This window comes from Somniosus microcephalus, chromosome 6 (genome assembly GCF_052327205.1).
Source record: "Somniosus microcephalus isolate GS21.2 chromosome 6, FLI_Smic_1.0, whole genome shotgun sequence".
NCBI lineage: Eukaryota > Metazoa > Chordata > Chondrichthyes > Squaliformes > Somniosidae > Somniosus > Somniosus microcephalus.
The window spans coordinates 36,411,011-36,433,101 of record NC_140992.1 but is presented as its reverse complement, the minus strand read 5'-3'; the positions used below and the strand labels follow the sequence as shown (position 1 = coordinate 36,433,101).

Here is a 22,091-nt window from a genome sequence, read left to right as displayed (position 1 = left end):
CTTTTAAGAGATTCAGGCTACCTTTAAGCAGTGCAGGCTAGCTTTCAGTGGTGCTAGCAAGTTACGATATTGGGCCCCCTGCTGATCTGTGCAGCCAATGAACAACGGGGTTAGCGCTGGCTGCACGCAGAAATCAGGATTACAACCAACGGGCATGGGGTAATTGCACATCGCAGTCCCCATGCCCATTTTTGGGGGCTAGCCAATTTAGCCCCCCATGTTCCTTATCCTGATCAATGAATGGTAGACCCGTGACTCAGTGCCCAAAATGTTTTTTTTTCCTCATTCTTTACATTCCTATCTTCCTATGCGTTTATGACAGTGCTAGACATAGGCCAGAGGAAATCTTGGACTCTCATGTGCATGGCTTTTTAGTTCCCCCTCAACTTGTTCTAGCTGTGGTGTAGTTAATGAGTTACCCTCTCTTTTTTCCATCAACATAGGGGTTCACTAGGGCTCTTTTCTTACCCCCACTCTGTTCTATTTCAATATCAGTGACCTTGACTCATTGTCAGACTCTTTTGCTGCTGATTTTACTCCACAATAAGAAAGAACTTGCAATCTCAGGACATTTTACAGCTAATGTGTAGACACTATAGAAAACAATCCACGTATTTCAGATCACATGCCCTCACAATACACTTTATTCCCCTCACCGTGCATTTGTATAGCTTTATCTTGATCTCCCATTGGTAGATCAATGACATTCTTGCTTCTCTTCAAGAGTCTTTACAAAAGATAGGAAGCACTGTCTCTGAAGAAGTGCAGAATTAAAGCATGTTCCAATAGTTCATTCAATAGCCTGTTTTTTTAAGCAGAGAGAGAAAATATTATCCCTAACAAAACTACTTGGCATAACAATCCTGTTCTTATAAAACCGTAGTTCCACCATGAATGATGTCACAGGACTATATATTATAAAAACGTGTACCCTATACAGTTCACACAAGCGAGTTAGAGGATGTGTTGTTCTATGCTAATATACAAATTATCAGGGTCACAGATTTATGCTGATTGAATTGTGAAACTGCACTTTTATTACATAGTTTTATGGAAATGCTAGTTGTATTCTCAGGTTCAAATGATGTTGACTTTTTTGTAAATTATTCATTTTGAATATTTATCTAGTCAATTTTAGATCTTACTCTTTTTAGTAACTTAGTTTGTGCTCAGAAATGTGAAAGCTATAAATGCTGGAGAATGAAACTCTTTCCAGGTACCCAGTGTCCATGTCACTTTTTGGGATTCTGATTATGCCACCACAAGGGGAACCTTGGTGTAATAGATGTTAAAAATGTTACGATTGAGTTAAACTAAAATCTCAAGGGGTTAATTCACAGGGTAGCAGGGCTGGGAGATGTGGTTGAGAAGTCAGAGAATGAAAGCTGGTTTGGACTTTTCACACATATTTTGGTTGAGATGACTCGATTCATTTGGGCAGAGGTAGTTGGCAGGACAGTCTGCTTCCTGGAGTCAGATTTAACGAGAGAGAAAAACCAATGTTCAGGGAGAGTCAGTTTTTAAAAAATAAAAACTGCCAGGGCAGACTTTGGTCAATCAGGATCAACAAAAGCAACAAGAAGGTTAGGATGCAGGAGAATAGTTAGAAGTTATTTTGTTTAATTCAAGCAAGACTACCCACTGATGTGGGATAGTACATATTTTGGACTATTACATAAATTCAATTAGTAAAACTTGTCTGACAGTCCAATCATAACTGTTGCTCTGTATGCTTACTAGCTGCCTATTTAAAAAAACAGCTTAACAATTATATATGGCCTCATCCTACTAAGTGTTTCTCGATCCACCTTCGAAAAGATTGGAGAAGCACACGTGATGGCACGTGCAAGAGGCACAAATTCCAGTTCGTATGTTGAAGCGGAGGCATTGTTACATCCCCGGGTTACGTTATCGTACAAGTAAATATTGGGCAGTCTCAACTTGGGCACATAAGGAGTGTGGGATCCACTTAAGGGTGGGATTGACGCCACTGAACTGGAGAAGGGATCTATGGCAGACCTGAATTTAGAACAGTCAGCATCAAGAATGCACAAGTTTAGAGGCTTCAGAAGTATTACAAATAGTTCAGATAGTAGGATAGAAATAGCAATTAAGTAATAAGAAAATGCTCACAAGACTTGCAACTTCTTTTGCATCGTTTGAGTATGGCACAGTTTGGAGCTTACAAATAATTATACAAAGACAACTTAAAGATCAGATTTTTCTTCAGTTTTTATTTAGGATTGATACAAAAATTATAACTTAGGAGGAATAAAAATTGACGCAATGATTTCACCTCAGAAACTGGGCACTTTTTTTTCCAAAAATAAAGAGAGCTCATTGGGCCGATAAAAGAATGAACAGCACAAAGCTATAGATATTAAAGTCTGAGCAGTGTGCTTCAACCCCAGGCTCCTATGAAGGTTCTAGCTTCATTATCTGAAATGTACAGGAAAAGCCATTGTAAACTCTAGAATTTTTGTCTTGGTTCTGGGACTCTCTGCATCTGGACCAGTTTTCCAAACCCGCCTCTGCCAGCGTCATAGTCAGTCCTATATTCATCACGTACCTGCAAGAAAGCAAATATACAAGAAAATAACACTGCATGTTGTCCGTTGGGCTATCAGGTACAGAAGAGGTGAATTCTCTCTTGCCTGCTCTGCCACCTATTACTGCATGGGTATACATTATTGACCAGTACACTGAATACAAGTTAAAAATCTGAATAAAACAACTTGTTCACAAAAGAGCTGTTCTATGCCCCAACCAGGCAGCCTTGACAGCATTCTCCTTATTCTACTTCTAGCATTTGTCTCCTGATATGGAGAATTGACCGACATCATTAGTGACCAATACAGTATTTCTCAGCAGTCACCTAAACCTTAGTAACAGCAAACACAGGATCACATTACAAATCTACACCTCCACAAAAAGGAGACCTAGGATCATAGAATGGTTACAGCACAGAAGGAGGCCATTCGGCCCGTCAAGCCCATGCCAGCTCTCTGCAAGAGCACTCCCCCACCCTTTCCCCGCAGCCCTACAAATTTTTTTCCTTCCGGTATTTATGCAGTTCCCTTTTGAAAGCCACAATTGAATCTGCCTCCACAACCCTTTCAGGCAGTGAATTCCAGATCCTAACCACTTGCTGCGGAAAAAAAAGTTTTTCCTCATGTCGCCTTTGGTTCTTCTGCCAACCATCTTAAATCGGTGTCCTCTGGTTCTCGACCCTTCTGCCAATGGGAACAGTTTCTCTCTATCTACTCTGTCTAGACCCCTCATGATTTTGAACACCTCTATCAAATTTCCTCTCAACCTTCTCTGCTCTAAGGAGAACAACCCCAGCTTCTCCAGTCTATCCATGTAACTGATGTCCTTCATCCCTAGAACCATTCCTCTAAATCTTTCCTGCACCCTCTCTAAGGCCTTCACATCATCAAAAAACTCAATCAAGTTAGTTAAACACGATTTGCCTTTAACAAATCTATGCTGGCTTTCCTTAATTAATCCATACTTGTCCAAGTGACTGTTAATGTTCCGGAATATCGTTTCTAAAAGCTTCCCCACTACCGAGGTTACAATGACTGACCTGCAGTTGCTGGGTTTATCCTTACACCCTTTTTTGAACAAGGGTGTAACATTTGCAATTCTCCAGTCCTCTGGCACCAGCCCCGTATCCAAGGAGGATTGGAAGATTATGGCCAGTACCTCCACCTTTACTTCCCTCAGCATCCTAGGATGCATCCCATCCAGTCCTGGTGACTTATCTACTTTAAGTACAGCCAGCCTTTCTAGTAACTCATCATCAATTTTTATCCCATCCAGTATCTCAACTACCTCCTCTTTCACTATGATTTTGGCAACATCATCTTCCTTGGTACAGACAGATGCAAAGTATGTATTTAGTGTCCCAACTATGCCCTCTGCCTCCATGTGTAGGTCTCCATTTTGGTCCCTAATCAGCCCCACCCCTCCTCTTACTACCCATTTACTATTTATATGCCTATAGAAGTCTTTTGGATTTCCTTCTGTTAGCTGCCAATCTATTCTCATATACTCTCTCTTTGCCCCTCTTATTTCCTTTTTCACTTTCCCTCTGAACTTTCCATATTCAGCCTGGTTCTCACTTGTATTCTCAACCTGACATTTGTCATACACCCCCTTTTTCTGCTTCATCTCTTTCGTCATCCAGTAAGCTCTGGCTTTGGTTGCCCTACCTTTCCCCCCACGTGGGAATGTACCTCGACTGTACCCGAACCATCTCCTCTTTAAAAGGCAGCCCATTGTTTGGTTATAGTTTTGCCTGCCAATCTTTGATTTCAATTTACCCGGGCCAGATCCATTCTCAACCCACTGAAATTGGTTTTCCTCCAATTAAGTATTTTTACTCTAGATTGCTCCCTGTCCTTTTCTACAGCTATTCTAAACCTTAATGATACTATGATCACTGTTCCCTAAATGTTCCCCTACTGACACTTGCTCTACTTGACCCAACTCATTCCCCAGAACCAGATCCAGCAATGCCTCCTTCCTCGTTGGGCCGGAAACATACTGATCAAGAAAGTTCTCCTGATCACACTTCAGAAATTCTTCCCCCTCTCTGCCCTTTACAATATTACTATCCCAGTCTATATTAGGATCGTTGAGGTCCCCCATTCTCATTACTCTATAGTTCTTGCACCTCTCTGTAATTTCCCTGTAAATTTGCTCCTCTATATCCTTCCCACTAATAGGTGGCCTATAGAATACACCTAGTAGTGTAATGGCACCTCCATTGTTTCTCAACTCTAACCAAATAGATTCTGTCCTTGACCCCTCCAGGACATCCTCCCTCTCCAGCACTGTAATATTCTCCTTAATCAATACTGCCACCCACCTTCTTTCTTTACTTCCCTATCTTTCCTGAACACCTTATATCCAGGAATATTTAGTACCCAATCCTGCCCTTTTTTGAGCCAGGTCTCCGTTATCGCCACAACATCACAATCCCATGTATCTATTTGCGCCTGCAGCTCACCAACCTTATTTACCACACTTCGTGCATTCACACACATGCACTCTAAACCTATCTTAAACCTTCTTGTATTCTCTCTTAGTCTGACCCCACCTAATACCAATACTATTTCTTACTCTAGTGCTATCTGTCTCTTCCAATCCTTTGTGCACCTTGTTTCTCCTTTCTAATGCCAAATCATGGTGCCCATCCCCCAGCCAAATTAGTTTAAACCCTCCTCAACAGCACTAGCAAACCCCCCCACGAGGACATTGGTCCCAGCTCTGTTGAGGTTCTACCTGTCCGGCCTGTACAGGTCCCAACTTCCCCAGAACCGGTCCCAATGTCCCAGGAATCTAAAGCCCTCCCTCCTGCACCATCTCTCCAGCCACGCATTCATCTGCTCTATCCTCCTATTTCTATACTCACTAGTTCGTGGCACCGGGGGTAATCCGGAGATTACTACCTTTGAGGTCCTGCTTTTTCATCTCTTTCCTAGCTCCCTAAAATCTGCCTGCAGGACCTCATCCCTCTTTCTACCTATGACCTACAATAAAATACAGATTAGGACAGCACCAACATTATCCAGCACTTTCATCATTCACTGAGAACTGGTGCAATTGGACTCATTTTTGGTTAGGACACTGGTTGTACAGTTTTGTTTTTAAAAGTATACTATATGCATTTATGTCATGAGACCGATTGCAGAGAATGCCAAAAGCTGCAGATGCCTATGGGTAGCCATGTTTTTACAATTCAGCTATTCAGAGACACACTAGGGTCAACAGGATTAACCTGTTCAATAATTAAAACACAAACTGAATACACAACGCTATATACACTGGAACACTGAAGACTTCACCACCAAATCTCTCATTGTAACAGAAGCTAACTTGAATGAGTAATGTTTACAGAAACAGCTAATACTTGGATGAAAGCAAACGGTTGAAGTTCAGCAAACTTGGAATCAAAATCTTTTCACCATCCACTTCAGGGCAGGCTATCAATGTAACACTAACAGTTCATCAAAATGTAACAATTCAGAAACCAACTAAACAGGATTTGAAATTAACACCAGGCCATTAGACACAGGCCAATGCGTTAGTGCACCCCTTAACAGACCAGGCCTGGTTAAAAGTGTTACTGCCCCAGTGATCAATGAAATGAATTATGTCACCAATACATGCTCACTGCACTGTACTTCCCCACACAATAAACTTCTCATGCACTTTCTAAAACTATAAAATGGTCTCCAAATAGCCAATCACACATGGATTAGCAGTTAAGATTTTGAGTTCCTATTATGCTGGTGGGCTGGCATGTGAGTGCATTATTTAGATTTTTTCTTTTAAAAACTAGAGACCAATGACTTCCATTTGTCTCCATTATCTAGGGGTTCCATATCCCTCAAATCAAGGCCTGTGAAAAAGTCATATACCAGAGTAAGAATGAATAGCAATTGCCATTAAGAATCTCTCCTTAGGCATAGAGAGCAGTTTATATTTTTTGTACTCTTCCCTACTCAGTATCTATAGAGAGAGATAGCGGGAGCAAGCCAGAAGCCAAGCGCAGGCAGTGCAAGGAGCGCATGTCAACCCAAGCACCCCACCCACCCGCCCCTTCAACCACCGTCTGCCCCACCTGTGACAGAGGCTGTAGGTCCCGCATTGGACTCATCAGTCACCTGAGAACTCATTTTTAGTGTGGAAGCAAGTCATCCTCGGTTCCGAGGGACTGCCTAAGAAGAAGATCTATACAGACAAGACTCTGCAGCCAACCTGTTCAGAGTTATCTGTGTCACTTTGAAGTCAGCTACTAGGAAGTGCGCAAGAGCAGTGTGGGGGGGACTCAATTCCTCTGTGGGGAAGTATTTGGTCTCCGAATCAAACCCCTCCATGACAGCAGTTTAGAGATCACAAACTCAAGAAATAGTGGAAATATCAGGGACAAACCAAACTCCCACAAATCTGGTCTCAAGGCGTTATCCCCAGAGAGAGTTTTAGCTTTACAATTCAGTAATCTAGGAGATACTTCCACTGCTCTGTGTGTGCTAAACAAAGGACAATTAAAATTCACTTCAAATTAACGTTATGTATATAATAATTCCCTGTAATATATAGTTTGATCGCACTGCAGCTCAATTCTTACAGGATAACAGACAAGTTGAAATCATGATTCTGTTACAGGAACTTGCTACTGTATTTTTTTGAAACAATGGCAGTCAGTCTATAATGTCAGCGATACAGCACTTGTTATAAACACAAGTAAAACCGTGTTCTTGGGATTCACACAATGATGATGAACTTTGCTTTAGTGCATCACATACATCCGCAACATGTTACTGCCTTTTAACACATTCCTTTTATGACAGGACAGTTATTCCAGTTACATTGTAAGGAAACAGGAACACTGAAATTCTTTCACTATGGAAAAAAAGAGTTCAATTAAATAAAAAGTTTATGATTACATTTTCACTCCACTATTAAGAAAAGGTTGTGTTTGGATCTTTTGAGTTTTTATTTCGATTTCATTTTACAAGATTGTATGCACAATATCATATAGAAACCACGTACCTGGCCACCAGATTTTCCGCGACCAAACTGCCTGCCTTCTTTGAATCCAGTATCCCAATCTGTTCTGATGATGCGATCGTCCAAGCGTGTTCCGTTAATAAACCTCATGCATTGTTCAGCTTCTAAACGTGTGTAATATCTAATTAAATCATTAAGGGTAAGTCACCACTCAAACAAGTACTCATGCATAAAGTTAGGGATTCATCAGCAATTAACTTTTCCCCATGTTATTGGGTGAACTGTTCCATGTATCTAGATGATGCACATCAATACAGGAATGGAATAATTTCCTGCTTTTTGCACAAATCCCAGTATTACATACATAGGTCTGGGATAGTGCAGGCACACATGCACGGTAAAGATCCTTTTTTAGGTCCCTCCGATAAAGGGAAAACAGGCAACCTGCTTCCAGACTCATGCCAATGCTACTCTAAATACCCTCCGAGATGCTCAAGTGTGGGCGGGGCAGTATCCCCAGAAAATGTAGTCAAATATAGAAAACTGATTGGCACTCCCTAAAGTTAACTTAAGCAAGAAAACAGTATTAGAAAAAATAATGGCACTAAAGACTGACAAATCCCAGGACCTGATGGTTTCTACGCCAGGGTTTTAAAGGACGTAGGTGAGGAAATTGCAGAGGATTTAGCCATAATCTTCCAAAGCTCCCTCAATTCAGGAATTGTCCCTTTAAGATTGGAAATTACAAATGTAACTCCATTATTTAAGATAGGTGAGAGAGGGAAACCAGGAATAGTAGACCTGTTAGTCTAACATCTGTTGTGGGAAAGTTATTGGAATCTATAATTAATCACAGAGTGACTGAGCACTTAAAGAAATTTGAGCTGATTAGAGAGAGCCAACATGAATTGGTAATGGATAGGTCATGTCTAACAAACTTAATTGAATTTTTTGAGGAAATAACTAAAGTAGTAGACAGGGGGATGTTGATGGATGCAGTTTATATGGACTTCCAGAAGGCATTCAATAAGGTTCCACACAAGAGGCGGTTAGCTAAAATTAAAGCTCATGGAATTGAAGGGAAATTATTGACCTGGTTAAGAGATTGGTTAGGCGGTAGTAGAGAGAGTAGGGATAATGGGTATGTACTCTAATTGGAAGGAAGTGACTAGTGGTGTCCCACAAGGATCTGTGCTGGGGCCTCAACTAGTCACTATATTTATTAATGACTTAGATAACACAATAGAGAGCCATATATCCAAGTTTGCCAATGACACAAAGACTGGTGGCATAATAAGTAGCGTAGACAGAAGCATAAAATGACAAAGAGACATTGAAAGATTAAGTGAGTGGGCAAAACTGTGACAGATGGATTTCAACACAGGCAAGTGTGAGGTCACCCATTTTAGACCAAAAAAGGATAGATCTGTGTTTTTTAAAATGTTGATAAGCTAGCAACAGTGGAGGTCCAAAGAAATTTAGGGGTCCATGTGCACAGATCACTAAAATGTAGTGGTCAGGTACAAAAAAAAACAAAAAGGCTAATGGAATGCTAGCCTTTATAACAAGGCGGCTAGAATATAAAGGGGAGGAAATTTTGCTACAGCTATGCAAAGCCCTGGTTAGAACACATCTGGAGTACTGTGTACAATTCTGTGCACCACAACTTAGAAAGGATATAATGGTCTTGGATGGAGTGCTGCGCAGATTCACCAGAATGTCACCAGGGCTCCAAGAGTTAGATTATGAGGAGAGATTACATAAACTAGGCTTGCATTCCCTGGAATGTAGAAAGTTAAGGGGTGATTTGATTGCGGTTTTTATGATTTTGAAAGGAATTGATAGGGTAGATGGAGAGAAACTTTTTCCGCTAGTGGGGAAGTCTAGGACAAGGGGACACAACCTTAAAATCAGAGCCAGGCCATTCCGGAGAGAAGTTTGAAAACACTTCTTCACGCACAGGGTGGTAGAAGTGTGGAACTCTCTCCCACAAAAAGCAGTAGATGCGAGCTCAATTAATAATTTTATAAATCTGAGATCGATAGATTTTTGTTAGCCATGGGTATTAAGGAATATGGAGCCAGAGCAGGTGGATTGAGTTAGGATACAGAACAGCCACTGCCTCATTGAATGGCAGAACAGGCTTGAGGGGCTGAATGGCCTACCCTGTTCCTGTGCCAACAATACTTTATACCATTATGTACAACTGAACCAAATGCTATTTAAAAAACTCAATCTTAGCAGGGGAGGATATAAAAACTAGAACTTAGTCACACATAAAAGATACTCCACAAAACAGAATCCACATGAAGTTTTCTTGATTTTGTCCAAGCCCATGATAATTCTCTTAACATCTCCGCTTTTTGAGAAGAGTTCATAGATCTGTTCCTCGGTTGTGTAGAACGACAGATTCCCAACATAGAGTGTGTAGCTATATCTCAGCAGTTTGTCCTGCTCATATCGGCTTCCCTGACAAACAAACATTTAAATTTAAGTCAGCACATAAGGAACAAAATACATTCTGCACAGTAGCGTTACCCTACAATCTAATGAACGACACTGGGGGGAGAAATTCAACATTGCACCTATTTTTTTGGAGCGTTAAATCAACATGGGGGGCCGAATTTCAGGTCACAAACTCCCAAGCTCAATCTCCCCCGGAAGTGTGCCAGCTGCTAAGGTGGAAGCTGGTGGCTTCGAGGTGCGCAGGGTGTCCTCCTGAAACAGGAGTTAGGCACCTTGCATTCACAAGTTGAGGTCTAAATAAAGCCGACGTCTTCAAGCTCATGTTCAGGTCGCACTGCACATTTCGTGCCGGAAACCGGCATGCGTTGAATTTCTCTTCCATTACCTGCAAAGTGTGGGCAAAAAAAAAAACCCAATTTAAAATAAAATGTTCAAAAGAATACCAGGAATCCAATTCATGGCTGGTAACATGCAGTGGAGTGTAACAGCTAAGCTTAATGGTAGCAGTCTCACTTCCGAGTCTGACATTTGTGTGTTCAAGCTCCATACGAGGGATTTGAGCACATAATAGAAGCTGACTCTTTAGCCAGTAATGAGGGAGTGCTGCATTGTTGGAAGTGCTATCTTTCAGACGAGACATTAAACTGAGGCCCCACCTGTTCAGACGAACGTTAAAGCACTATTTGAAGAGGAAAAGCGGAGTTATCCTTCAATCAACATCTTCAAAAAAAAAAACTAGTCATTTATCTCATTGCTGTTTGTGGTACCTTGCTATGTATGTTTCTCTACAATAGCACACTTTCAAAAGTAATTCATTATCTGTGAAGCACTTTGGGACATAGTTTCAGAAGTAGGCCATTCAGCCCTTTGTGTCTGTTCCACCATTCTATTAGATCATGGCTGATCTGTTTCTCAACTCCATTCAGCTGCCTTTGATCCATATCCCTAGATACCCTTACATAATAAAAATCGGTCGCTTTCAGTCTTGAAAATTTCAACTGTTCCAACATTCACAGCCTTTTGGGGAGAGTTTTCCAGATTTCTCCCACCCTTTGTGAAAAAGTGCTTCCCGATTTCAGTCCTGAATGGCCGAGTTCTAACTAAGATTTTGCCCCTTGTTCTGGAGGGAATCGTTTCTCTCGCTCTACCCCATCCAATTGCTTTATCATTTTAAACACCCAAATTCAATCACCCCTCAACCTTCTGAATTCAAACGTAATACAAGCCAAGTTTATGCAACCTCGCCTCATAATTTAACCCTTTTAGTCCCAGTATCATTCTGGTGAATCTACACTATACCCCCTCCAAGGCCAATATATCCTTCCTGAGGTGCGGTAGCAAAAGCTAAATACAGTCTTCTTAGGCAGTCCCTCGGAACCGAGGATGACTTGCTTCCACATTAAAAATGAGTTCGCAGGTGACTGATGAGTCCAATGTGGGACCTACAGTCCCTGTCACAGGTGGGGCAGACGGTGGTTGAACGGGCGGGTGGGTGGGGTGCTTGAGTTGACGTGCGCTCCTTGCGCTGCCTGCCACTTGCTCCCGGCGAAGAGACTCGTGGTGTTCGGTGCCTTCCCGGATGCTTCTCCTCCACTTTGTGCGGTCTTGGGCCAGGGATTCCCAGGTGTCGATGGGGATGTTACACTTTTTCCAAGGAGGCTTTGAGGGTGTCCTTGAAGCGTTTCCTCTGCCCACCTGGGGCTCACTTGCCGTGCTGGAGCTCCGAATAGAGCACTTGTTTTGGGAGTCTCGTATTGGGCATGCGGACAATGTGACCCGTCCATCGGAGCTGATTGAGCGTGGTCAAAGCTTCGATGCTGGGGATGTTGGCCTGAGCAAGAACACTGACGTTGGTGCGCCTATCCTGCCAATGTATTTGCAGGATCTTGCGGAGGCAGCGTTGGTGGTACCTCTCCAGTGCTTTGAGGTGCCTGCTGTACATGGTCCATGTCTCTGAGGCATACAGCAGGGCGGGTATCACTGCTGCTCTGTAGACCATGAGCTTAGTGCCGGGTTTGAGGTCCTGGTCTTCAAACACTCTCTTCCTCAGGCGACCGAAGGCTGCACTGGCACACTGGAGATGGGGCCTGATGAAGGCTCTGTGCAACAGAAGCATAACTTCCACTCCTTCCAGCCCCGTTGAGATAAAGACCAACATTTCATTAGCCATTTTGATTACTTTTTGTATTTATGCACTAGCTTTTACAGTCATAGTCATAACGGCACAGAAGGAGGCCATTCAGCCCATGCCGGCTCCCTATAGAGCAATTCAGTCAGTCCCATTCCCCCGCTCTATCCCCGTAGCCCTGCAAGTTTGTTTCCCTCAAGTGCCTATCCAGTCTCCCCTTTAAAACATGGAGTGTCTCCACTTCCGTCAGCAGCGAGTTCCAGGTCCTCACCACTCGCTGCGTATAAAAGTTTTTCCTCACATCCCCCCTGTATCTCTTGCCCAAAACCTTAAATCTGTGTCCCCTAGTCCTTGTACCATCAACTAGTGGGAACAGCCTTTCCTCGTCTAGCCTATTCAAACCCGTCATAATCTTGTACACCTCTATCAAAATCACCCCTCAACCTCCTTTGCGCTAATGAAAACAAATCCAGCTTCTCCAACCTGTCCTTGTAGCTAAGATCCCCCATCCCCAGAACCATTCTGGTAAATCTCCTCTGCACCCTCTCAAGGGCCTTCACATCCTTCCTAAAGTGTGGTGACCAGAACTGGACACAATACTCCAGTTGTGGCCTAACCAGCGCTTTATAAAGGTTCAGCATAACTTCTCTACTTATGTACTCACTGCCTCTATTTATGAAGCCCAAGATCCCATATGCTTTGCTAACCACTCTCTCAATATGTCCTGCCACCTTCAGGGGCCTATGCACATTAGCTCCCAGGTCCCTCGGTCCCTGCACACTCTTTAAAACTGTGCCATTAAGTGTATATTGCCTCTCCCTGTTCCTTCTGCCAAAATGCATCAACTCACACTTCTCTGAATTAAATTCCATCTGCCACTTGTCTGCCCAGTGACTTGTGTACATGGCTACCCAAATCTCTTTGCTCTTCCACAGTTCCTAATCACTTGTCATTAAGAAAATATTCTGATTTGTCTTTCTCAGATCCAAAATGGATGACATCACATTTCCCCAGATTGAACTCCTTCCTCCAGTTTTGCCCACTCACTTAATCTGTCTGTGTCTCTTTGTAACTTCCTGCTCCCTCTTGCACAACTAACTGTGCCTCATAACGCAGCAGAATTGTCTCCCACCACAATCTGTAACCTCATGACCCGGCATATCCCTCACTCTATCATTACCATCAAGACAGGGGACCAACCCTGGTTCAATACGGAGTGTAGAAGTGCATGCCAGAAGCAGCATCAGGCGTACCTAAAAATGAGGTGCCAATCTGGGGAAGCAACAACAACACAGGACTACATGCATGCTAAAAATCAGAAGCAGCATGCTATAGACAGGGCTAAGCGATCCCACCATCAACGGATCAGATCAAAGCTCAGCAGTCCTGCCACATCCAGTCGTGAAGGGTGGTAGACCATTAAACAACTAACGGGAGGAGGAGGCTCCATCAATATTCCCATCCTCAATGACAGTGGAGCCCAGCACGTGAGTGCAAAAGACAAGGCTGAAGCGATTGCAACCATCTTCAGCCAGAAGTGCCGAGTGGACGATCCATATCGGCTGAAAGGGTTAAAAAGAGCTAAAATGAGGGGATTGAGGAACAGAGCATATCTCCAACCATATAAGGAATGGTTATGAACAATGTCCAGAAGGGAAGTCTGGTGTAACGTGGCCAAAGTGCACAAACCGTGAATCACTAACTGAGGAATGTATTGAGAGATAACGTATGGGGTCACAAGACCAATGCACACAGGTCACAAGAATTTGCACCCGAAGCCAACTGTACGATGAAAGAAATGTATACGTGTAATGCACCTAATTGCAAAACAGTAGCCACGACTCAGAACAAAACCTGTATACAAGGCAGGAGATTTTCAGTGATCGGGGAGCATTCGTCCCAGGATGAGTGCCTCCCGTGTCGACTTGTATAAAGTTGCTTTACTGAACGAACCTCCGGACTCCGAGTGATTGATTGGGAATAAGGCGGACGTTGACCCTTTATATCAGAGGGTCCGTCTCGGGGAGAAGCAGCTCCCCCGGTTTACCCTTACATCGGCCTACCCCTGAGGTCCCCACCATCACAAAAGCCAGTCTTCAGCCAATTCGATTCGCTCCATGTGATATCAAGAAATGGTTGAGCGCACTGGATACAGCAAAGGCTATGGGCCCCGACAACATCCTGGTTGTCGTGCTGAAGACTTGTGCTCCAGAACTAGCCGTGCCTCTAGCCAAGCTGTTTCAGTACAGCTACAACGCTGGCATCTATCCGACAATGTGGAAAACTGCCTAGGTATGTCCTGTCCACAAAAAGCAGGACAAATCTAATCTGGCCAATTACCACCCCATCAGTCTACTCTCAATCATCAGCAAAGTGATGGAAGGCGTCATCGACAGTGCTATCAAGCGGCACTTACTCACCAATAACCTGCTCACTGATGCCCAGTTTGGGTTCCGCCAAGACCACTCGGCTCCTGACCTCATTACAGCCTTCGTCCAAACATGGACAAAGGAGCTGAATTCCAGAGGTGAGGTGAGGTGAGGTGAGAGTGACTGCCCTAGACATCAAGGCAGCATTTGACCAAGTGTGGCATCAAGGGGCCCTAGTAAAACTGAAGTCAATGGGAATCGGAGGGGAAACTCTCCACTGGTTGGAGTCATACCTAGCAAAAAGGAAGATGGTTGTGGTGGTTGAAGGACAATCATCACAGCCCCAGGACATCGCTGCAGGAGTTCCTCAGGGCAGTGTCCTAGGCCCAACCTTCTTCAGCTGCTTCATCAATGACCTTCCCTCCAACATAAGGTCAGAAATGGTGATGTTCGCTGATGACTCAGTGTTCAGTGCCATTCACAACTCCTCAGACAATGAAGCAGTCCATGCCCACATGCAACAAGACCTGGATGACGTTCAGGCTTGGGCTGATAAAGTGGCAGATAACATTTGCACCACAGAAGTGCCAGGCAATGACCATCTCCAACAAGCAAGAGTCTAACCACCACCCCTTGATATTCAACTGCATTACCATCGCCGAATCCCCCACCATCAACATCATGGGGGTCATCATTGACCAGAAACTTAAATGGGCCAGCCACATAAATACTGTGGCAACAAGAGCAGGTCAGAGGCTAGGTATTCTGCGGTGAGTGTTTCACCTCCGGACTCCCCAAAGCCTTTCCATCATCTACAAGCCAGAAGTAAGGAATGTGATGGAATACTCTCCACTAGCCTGGATGAGTGCAGCTCCAACAACACTCAAGAAACTCGACACCATCCAGGACAAAGCAGCTCGTTTTGCACCCCATCCACCACCTTAAACATTTACTCCCTCCACTACCTGCGTACCGTGGCTGCAGCGTGTACCATCTACAAGATGCACTGCAGCAACTCGCCATGGCATCTTCGGCAGCACCTCCCAAAACCGCGACCTCTTCCACCTAGAAGGACAAGGGCAGCAGGCACATGGGAACACCACCACGTCCAAGTTCCCCTCAAAGTCACACACCATCCTGACTTAGATGTATATCGCCGATCCTTCATCGTCGCTTGGTAAAAATCTTGGAACTCTCTCCCTAACAGCACTGTGGGAGTACCTTCACCACACGGACTGCAGCGGTTCAAGCAGGCGGCTCACCACCACCTGCTCAAGGGCAATTAGGGATGGGCAATAAATGCTGGCCTTGCCAGCGACGCCCACATCCCATAAAACAAATTTTAAAAAAGTGTTAACTACAAACTTCAATATACTTGTACAACTCTCTATTCCTGCATCCAAATTATCTTGAGGATGTAAAAGACACTATATAAATGCCAGTTCTTTCTTAGTATAAGGGTTTAATTACATTTTTACACCACTCTTTGGTTTTGTGATTTATGCCATCATCTGAATTCCTTGAATACATTAATATTTTGTAATTGTCCCATAAAAACAGTATGTCATATAATCATTATAAGATGGAGGATGAAACATCAAACTTCAAGGATTGCAGAATCATTACTGCAACAAAAATCAAAATTATTGCAGTTTGCACAACAAAAAATGACACCACCAAGATCACATCGGATCCTCCAGGTGATAAAATCCACTCATCTCATCAGACAAAAGCGATGACCATAGACAGTTCTTCACGAAGGAGGAGAAACACTATGGAGGCCAAGTAGAATATATCAATGACAGCTAAAAGCTGTCTCTCCTCTCAGCACGAGGAGTGGGAAAGATTAAAATGAGATTAAAAACCATATTTTTATGGCATATAAATACAGCCAACAATCCACATATAGGTTTAATAGGAGAACACGAATACGATAGCAAAATACTGCGGATGCTGGAAATCTGAAATAACAACAGAAAACACTGGAAAAACTCAGCAGGCCAGGCAACATCCGTGGCGAGAAACAGAGTTAAAGTTTCAGGTCGAAGACCCTTCGTCAGAACTGAGAAAAAAGCAGGAAATGAAACGGATGAAAAAGCAAGTTTGGGGGCTGGGAAATGGGGGGAGGGGATGAAAGAACAAAAGGGAAAGTCTGTGAGAGGTGAAGAGACATTAAGAGATATTCAAGGCGAGACGAGATGGTAACAGGACAGGTTAAGAAACAAAGGATGGCTGTAGATGAAGTGTGAAATGCACTGGCAGAATAAAAGACAGCTGCCATGTGGGGGAAAAAAAAGGAAAAGGCACAAACCAAAAGTGTGGATAAAAATATATAAAAATGATAGGGGCCGGGGGTTATGATCTGAAATTGTTGAACTCGATATTGAGTCTGAAAGGCTGTAAAGTGCCTAATCGGAAGATGAGGTGCTGTTCCTCGAGCTTAAGCTGAGCTTCCGTGGAACAATGTAAGAGGCTGAGGATGGTGAGGTCCGAGTGGGAATGGAATGGTGAATTGAAATGAAGGGAGTCTGTGTTTGGTCTCCCCAAGAAACATTTGAGATTTCCAGCATCCGCAGTATTTTGCTTTTGTACAAGAATTATGATCTGCCTGATTGGACGGTTACCGCCCGATGGGACGGTTACTGGCCGGCTACCGCCCGGTGGGGCGGTTACTGGCGAATCACTGGTTTGCCATCGGTTACCGGTTATTTGATGGGGGAGGGGAGAACATCGTGGACACGTTACCCGAAAGTGTTGGTCTCGGTACTGGCTCAGCTCCACATGAGAGTCGCTGTTGAGGGCATTCAGCAGCGCCGACATGACTTCGGAGAGAAGGGAAACGGCGCGGCTGCCGAACGAGCTGAAAGGAATAAAATTGGAGCAGAAAAATAAAACAGCGAGTTCTGGCAGCTTACCGGAAGCCGGCCCCCAGACCGAAGCATCCGTGCGGCCAGCGGCTCCGTGCTGATAGTTCCGGACTTAGACCGGCTGGATGGGGAGAAATATGACCGACACAGAATCATAGATCATGTGTTTTGTATTCCTTTATACAGTTTTGTTGCAATAATAAAAATAGGGTCTCAAAATGACAGATATAATTTTTAAAAGTGATCTCTTCTCCCCGCGGGATTATAAAAGTGACGGACCGGTGCTGCCGATTGGCGAAGTGATCGAGCCGTTGCCATGGAGTTCTGGGGATCGAGCGCCGAGTCACTGTGTGAGCCGGCCGATGATGATCGCCGACATGGTTCTACGGAGGCTGCTGTTGACGCTGTTGAACAACGCGCAGCTGGTGGAGAAGCTGTCGGAGACGCGGCTCATTCGCAGGGCGGCTCAGCTCACCGCTTACGCCATCGCCCGGCTCCAGCTGGGCGGCCATGACGCGGCCGAGCGGCTGAGCCGCTCCGACACCCTCCGGCAGATCCGCCAGCAGGCCAAGATGCCCCGTAACCTCGGGGAGCTGAGCAAGAGAGCGGCCCGCCTGAAGGACACCTTCGTGAAGGAGGTGAAGGAAGGGATGAAGGAGGCTTCGGGGCCGAAGAAACCGAAATAAAGATCGCGCCGGGACACGGTCCGGAGCCTCCCAACGCGGTGCCCTTCTGAGATCTTCGTTAACATTAGAGCAGGCACAATGAGGAGGCATTGGAATTTTGGAAGGTTATCCCATTTAGGAAGCACAGGAGTAAAACTCTGTCCTGGGGAGACCCAAGCTGAGACTTGGATGAATTCCGTTCAAACGTCTTGGTGTTCGGCTTTGAATGCAGCGGCTCACTGAGTTTGGAATTCTTTTGAGAGATTTATGTTAATTTATTGACATGGGGACAGGATCAGGAGCGTGACTGCAATTGGGCAGATGCCAGGACAATCCACATCCACAACCTGACAGTTTTCCTATGGGATAATACGTTGGCCTCATAGCTGTTTTGCTGTAATTGTTCGAGATTCAATTTACAATGACAATTTAAGGCGATAATGGTGCGCACAGCTTGTCAACTAAGTCATATGGGTAAAATGGTTAAAGGAAAATTTGTGTCAATCGTTTCTTGCCTTATTCCATGGATGAATTGTTATTATGGCAAATACCTTTTCCTTTATAAAATGTAAGACATGCATGGTGCTTCTATTTGTGTTTAAATATATTTTGAAGTAAAAAAAGTAATACAATTCACCGGAAAGTAGCCTCCGAATAAGGTGCCACTGAACTGGTAAAGCCTTGAGTGATTTTTTTTTGGACCCATGACCCCCCCATAGGGCTATTTTTGACCTATGACCCGCTAATACAAGAGCACTCTTTTTAGTGAGAAATTGCGGTGAAGGAACAAGATCCATAGTTTTTGTTTTAACAACTTGCATTTATATACAGGAAACTCTCGTTTAAACGGCACCTCTATTAACCGGCAAAATTCATACTCCGAAAACAACACCTCAATAACCAGCAATGTTGCTGAGTCAGAGTCTCCCGCGGTGGCCGAGTTAGTCAGCGGGGGTAGTTCTCCAAACTGCCACTACTCAGCTTCTTGGCGTTGTTGGAAGTCCGAACACCTCAATAACAGGAGTCTGACTCTCCTGCGCTGCCGGTAGTCTCTTCCAATCGCCATTTTTCTGTGTGTCTCTCACGGTGCCGGTAGTGTTTCCCCGTGCATTTGTTGAAGTGCATGATCCTGATGACCCAGCTGGCATGGATATTCCTGATGAACCAGCTGACTTGGAATAAGTGTACAGTTAACTACAGTACTGTATACAGTCGTTTACAGTATAAGTTTTGTTTTACTGTTACGTAATTAGAGTTATGGATTACCCTCAACTGGCAGTACTGTACTTAATCACGCATCTTCCACCATCTATTTAACACAACATTCTGCAGGTGAGTACCCAATTACTCTATACAGCACATTTCTTGATTTTTAAAAAATGTTTGTTAAAAATAGCCTCGGTAGATAACCCTCTGTCATCCAGAATTTTTAATCAACTGGCACCATACCGGTCCCGTTGGTGCCGGATACCAAAGTTTCCTGTAGCACCTTTAACATAGTAAAAACGTTCCTAGACGTGACACAGGAGTGTTATTTGAGACCGAGCCATCTAAAGAGATATTAGAACAGGTGACCAAAAGCTTGGTTAGAGGTAGGTTTTGAAGAGTGACTTAAAGGTAGAGAGGTTTAGGGAGGGAATTCTAGGTTAGGGCCTAGGCAGCTGAAGGCACAGGCGACAATAGTGGAGCAGTAAAAATCAGGGATGTGCAAAACGCCAGAATTGGAGGAGTGCAGATATCGGGGGGGAGCGGTAGAGCTGGAGGAAATTTGGATGAGTTATCTATCTAGTGGTAGCCAGAGAATCACCTACAATGACTTCTCTTCCCCCTCCTGCACTGTTACCTCTAGGTAATAATAAGGACCCAACCTTTTATAAGGTAAATGACATTTGTAATAGTCATGTCATGTGATCATGCATCGCATGGTCGGATGATATGTGGTCTAGAGCGGGCCTGTGTGGGAACACAGCATCGGCGGCAGTTACACTGGCGGCAGTGAATCAGGAGCAGCATACCTGTTCAACAGCAGGGGAGAGAGGTAAAAAGTAATCAAAGTGTAACGTCACCAGGAAGCAGGTAAGTGATTGGTTGGTGAGTATTTGGTTGGTGAGTATTTCTCTTTTTTTAAACTTTAACTCTGGTTTATAGTTTCTAAGGCCTCTCTGGTGTAGCAGGGACTGTTGGTAAACCAGTTAACTGTAGTGTAATTAGTGGGATTGATTGATTTAATTTAAATTCAATTAATTAAAGGGTAAGTCATGGCAGGACAGCTGGGCCCTGTGATCTGCTCCTCCTGCGATATGTGGGAACTCAGGGACACTTCCTGTGTCCCTGACAACTACATGTGCAGGAAGTGCGTCCAGCTGCAGCTACTGACAGACTGCATTGCGGCGCTGGAGCTGCGATTGGACACATACTGGAGCGTTCACGATGCTCAGGACAACGTGAATAGCACATTTACGGAGTTGGACACACCGCAGGTAGAGGTTGGACAGGAAGAAAGGGAATGGGTGACCAACAGGCAGAGTACTAGGCGCAGGCAGGTAGTGCAGGGGTCCCCTGTGGCCATCCCCCTCTCCAACAGATACACCACTTTGAGTACTGTTGGGGGGGATGGCTTATCAGAGGAAGGCAGCAGCAGCCAACTTCCTGGCACCAGGGGTGGCTCTGCTGCACAGAATGGGAGGAAAAAGAGGGGTAGAGCTATAATAATAGGGGATTCAATTGTAAGGGGAATAGATAGGCGTTTCTGCGGCCGCAAATGAGATTCCAGGATGGTGTGTTGCCTCCCTGGTGCAAGGGTCAAGGATGTCTCCGAGCGACTCCAGAACATCTTGGAAGGGGAGGGTGAACAGCCAGTTGTCGTGGTGCATATAGGCACCAACGATATAGGTAAAAAGCGGGATGAGGTCCTAAAAGCGGAATATAGGGAGTTAGGAGATAAATTAAAAAAACAGGACCTCAAAGGTAGTAATCTCAGGATTGCTACCAGTGCCACGTGCTAGTCAGAGTAGAAATAGAAGGATACTTCAGATGAATACGTGGCTAGAGGAATGGTGCCAGGGGGAGGGATTCAAGTTCCTGGGACATTGGAACCGGTTCTGGGGGAGGTGGGACCAGTTCAAACCGGACGGTTTGCACCTGGGCAGGGCTGGAACCAATGTCCTAGGGGGAGTGTTTGCTAGTGCTGTGGGGGAGGGTTTAAACTAAAATGGCAGGGGGTTGGGAACCTGAGCAGGGAGACAGAGGAAAGGGAAACAAGGATAAAAGCAAAAGATAGGAAGGAGAAAAACAAAAGTGGCAGTCAGAGAAATCAACGGTTTAAATCAAACATGGCCACAGTAAATAATTCTAATAGGTCTAAGAGCATTAAAAAAACAAGCCTGTAGGCTTTGTGTCTTAATGCGAGGAGCATTTGTAATAAGGTGGATGAATTGGCTGTGCAAATAGAAGTAAACAAATACGATTTGGTTGGGATTACGGAAACGTGGCTCAAGGAAGGCCAGGACTGGGAACTCAACATCCAGGGGTATTTGATATTCAGGAAAGATAGGCAAAAAGGAAAGGGAGGTGGGGTAGCATTACTGGTTAAAGAAGGGATTAACACAATTGTAATGAAGGATATTGGCTCTGATGAGGTGGAATCTGTATGGGTAGAATTGAGAAATACTAAGGGGAAAAAAACGTTAGTGGGAGTGGTTTATAGATCTCCAAACAGTAAGGCGGAGGTTGGGGATGGCATTAAAAGAGAAATTAAAGAAGCGTGCAATAAGGGCACAGCAGTCATCATGGGTGACTTTAATCTACATATAGATTGGGCCAACCAAATGAGTAACAATACTGTGGAGGAGGAATTCCTGGAGTGTTTATGGGATGGTTTCCTGGACCAATATGTCGAGGAACCAACCAGAGATCAGGCCATCTTAGACTGGGTATTATGTAACGAGAAAGGATTAATTAGCAATCTTGTTGTAAGAGGCCCCTTGGGTCGGAGCGATCATAATATGATCGAATTCTTCATTAAGATGGAGAATGAAGTAGTTGACTCGGAGACTAGGGTCCTCAATTTAAA

At 44.3% G+C, this 22,091-nt stretch overlaps 2 protein-coding genes across 5 annotated transcripts; one reads left to right on the top strand and one right to left on the bottom strand.

The window, feature by feature from the left end:
• Positions 1 to 2,214: 2,214 nt before the first annotated feature.
• Positions 2,215 to 17,709, bottom strand: ncbp2 (nuclear cap binding protein subunit 2). 4 transcript variants are annotated; one of them, XM_085990024.1, is made up of 4 exons: positions 17,634 to 17,709; positions 9,812 to 9,993; positions 7,567 to 7,705; positions 2,215 to 2,569 (listed from the first exon to the last, which is right to left on the bottom strand). In XM_085990024.1, the coding sequence occupies exons 1-4, from the start codon at positions 17,670 to 17,672 to the stop codon at positions 2,471 to 2,473; spliced, it is 459 nt and encodes a 152-aa protein (XP_085846150.1). In that variant the 5' UTR covers positions 17,673 to 17,709; the 3' UTR covers positions 2,215 to 2,470. The 4 variants fall into 4 exon arrangements, with proteins under 4 accessions (XP_085846150.1, XP_085846149.1, XP_085846151.1 ...); XM_085990023.1 differs by lacking the exon at positions 17,634 to 17,709 and adding an exon at positions 17,403 to 17,507; XM_085990025.1 differs by lacking the exon at positions 17,634 to 17,709 and adding an exon at positions 17,233 to 17,424.
• On the top strand, positions 17,573 to 18,597 carry LOC147115611 (protein NCBP2AS2-like). The gene has a single exon (XM_085990027.1). The coding sequence runs from the start codon at positions 17,573 to 17,575 to the stop codon at positions 18,038 to 18,040; it is 468 nt and encodes a 155-aa protein (XP_085846153.1). The 3' UTR covers positions 18,041 to 18,597.
• Positions 18,598 to 22,091: the final 3,494 nt, after the last annotated feature.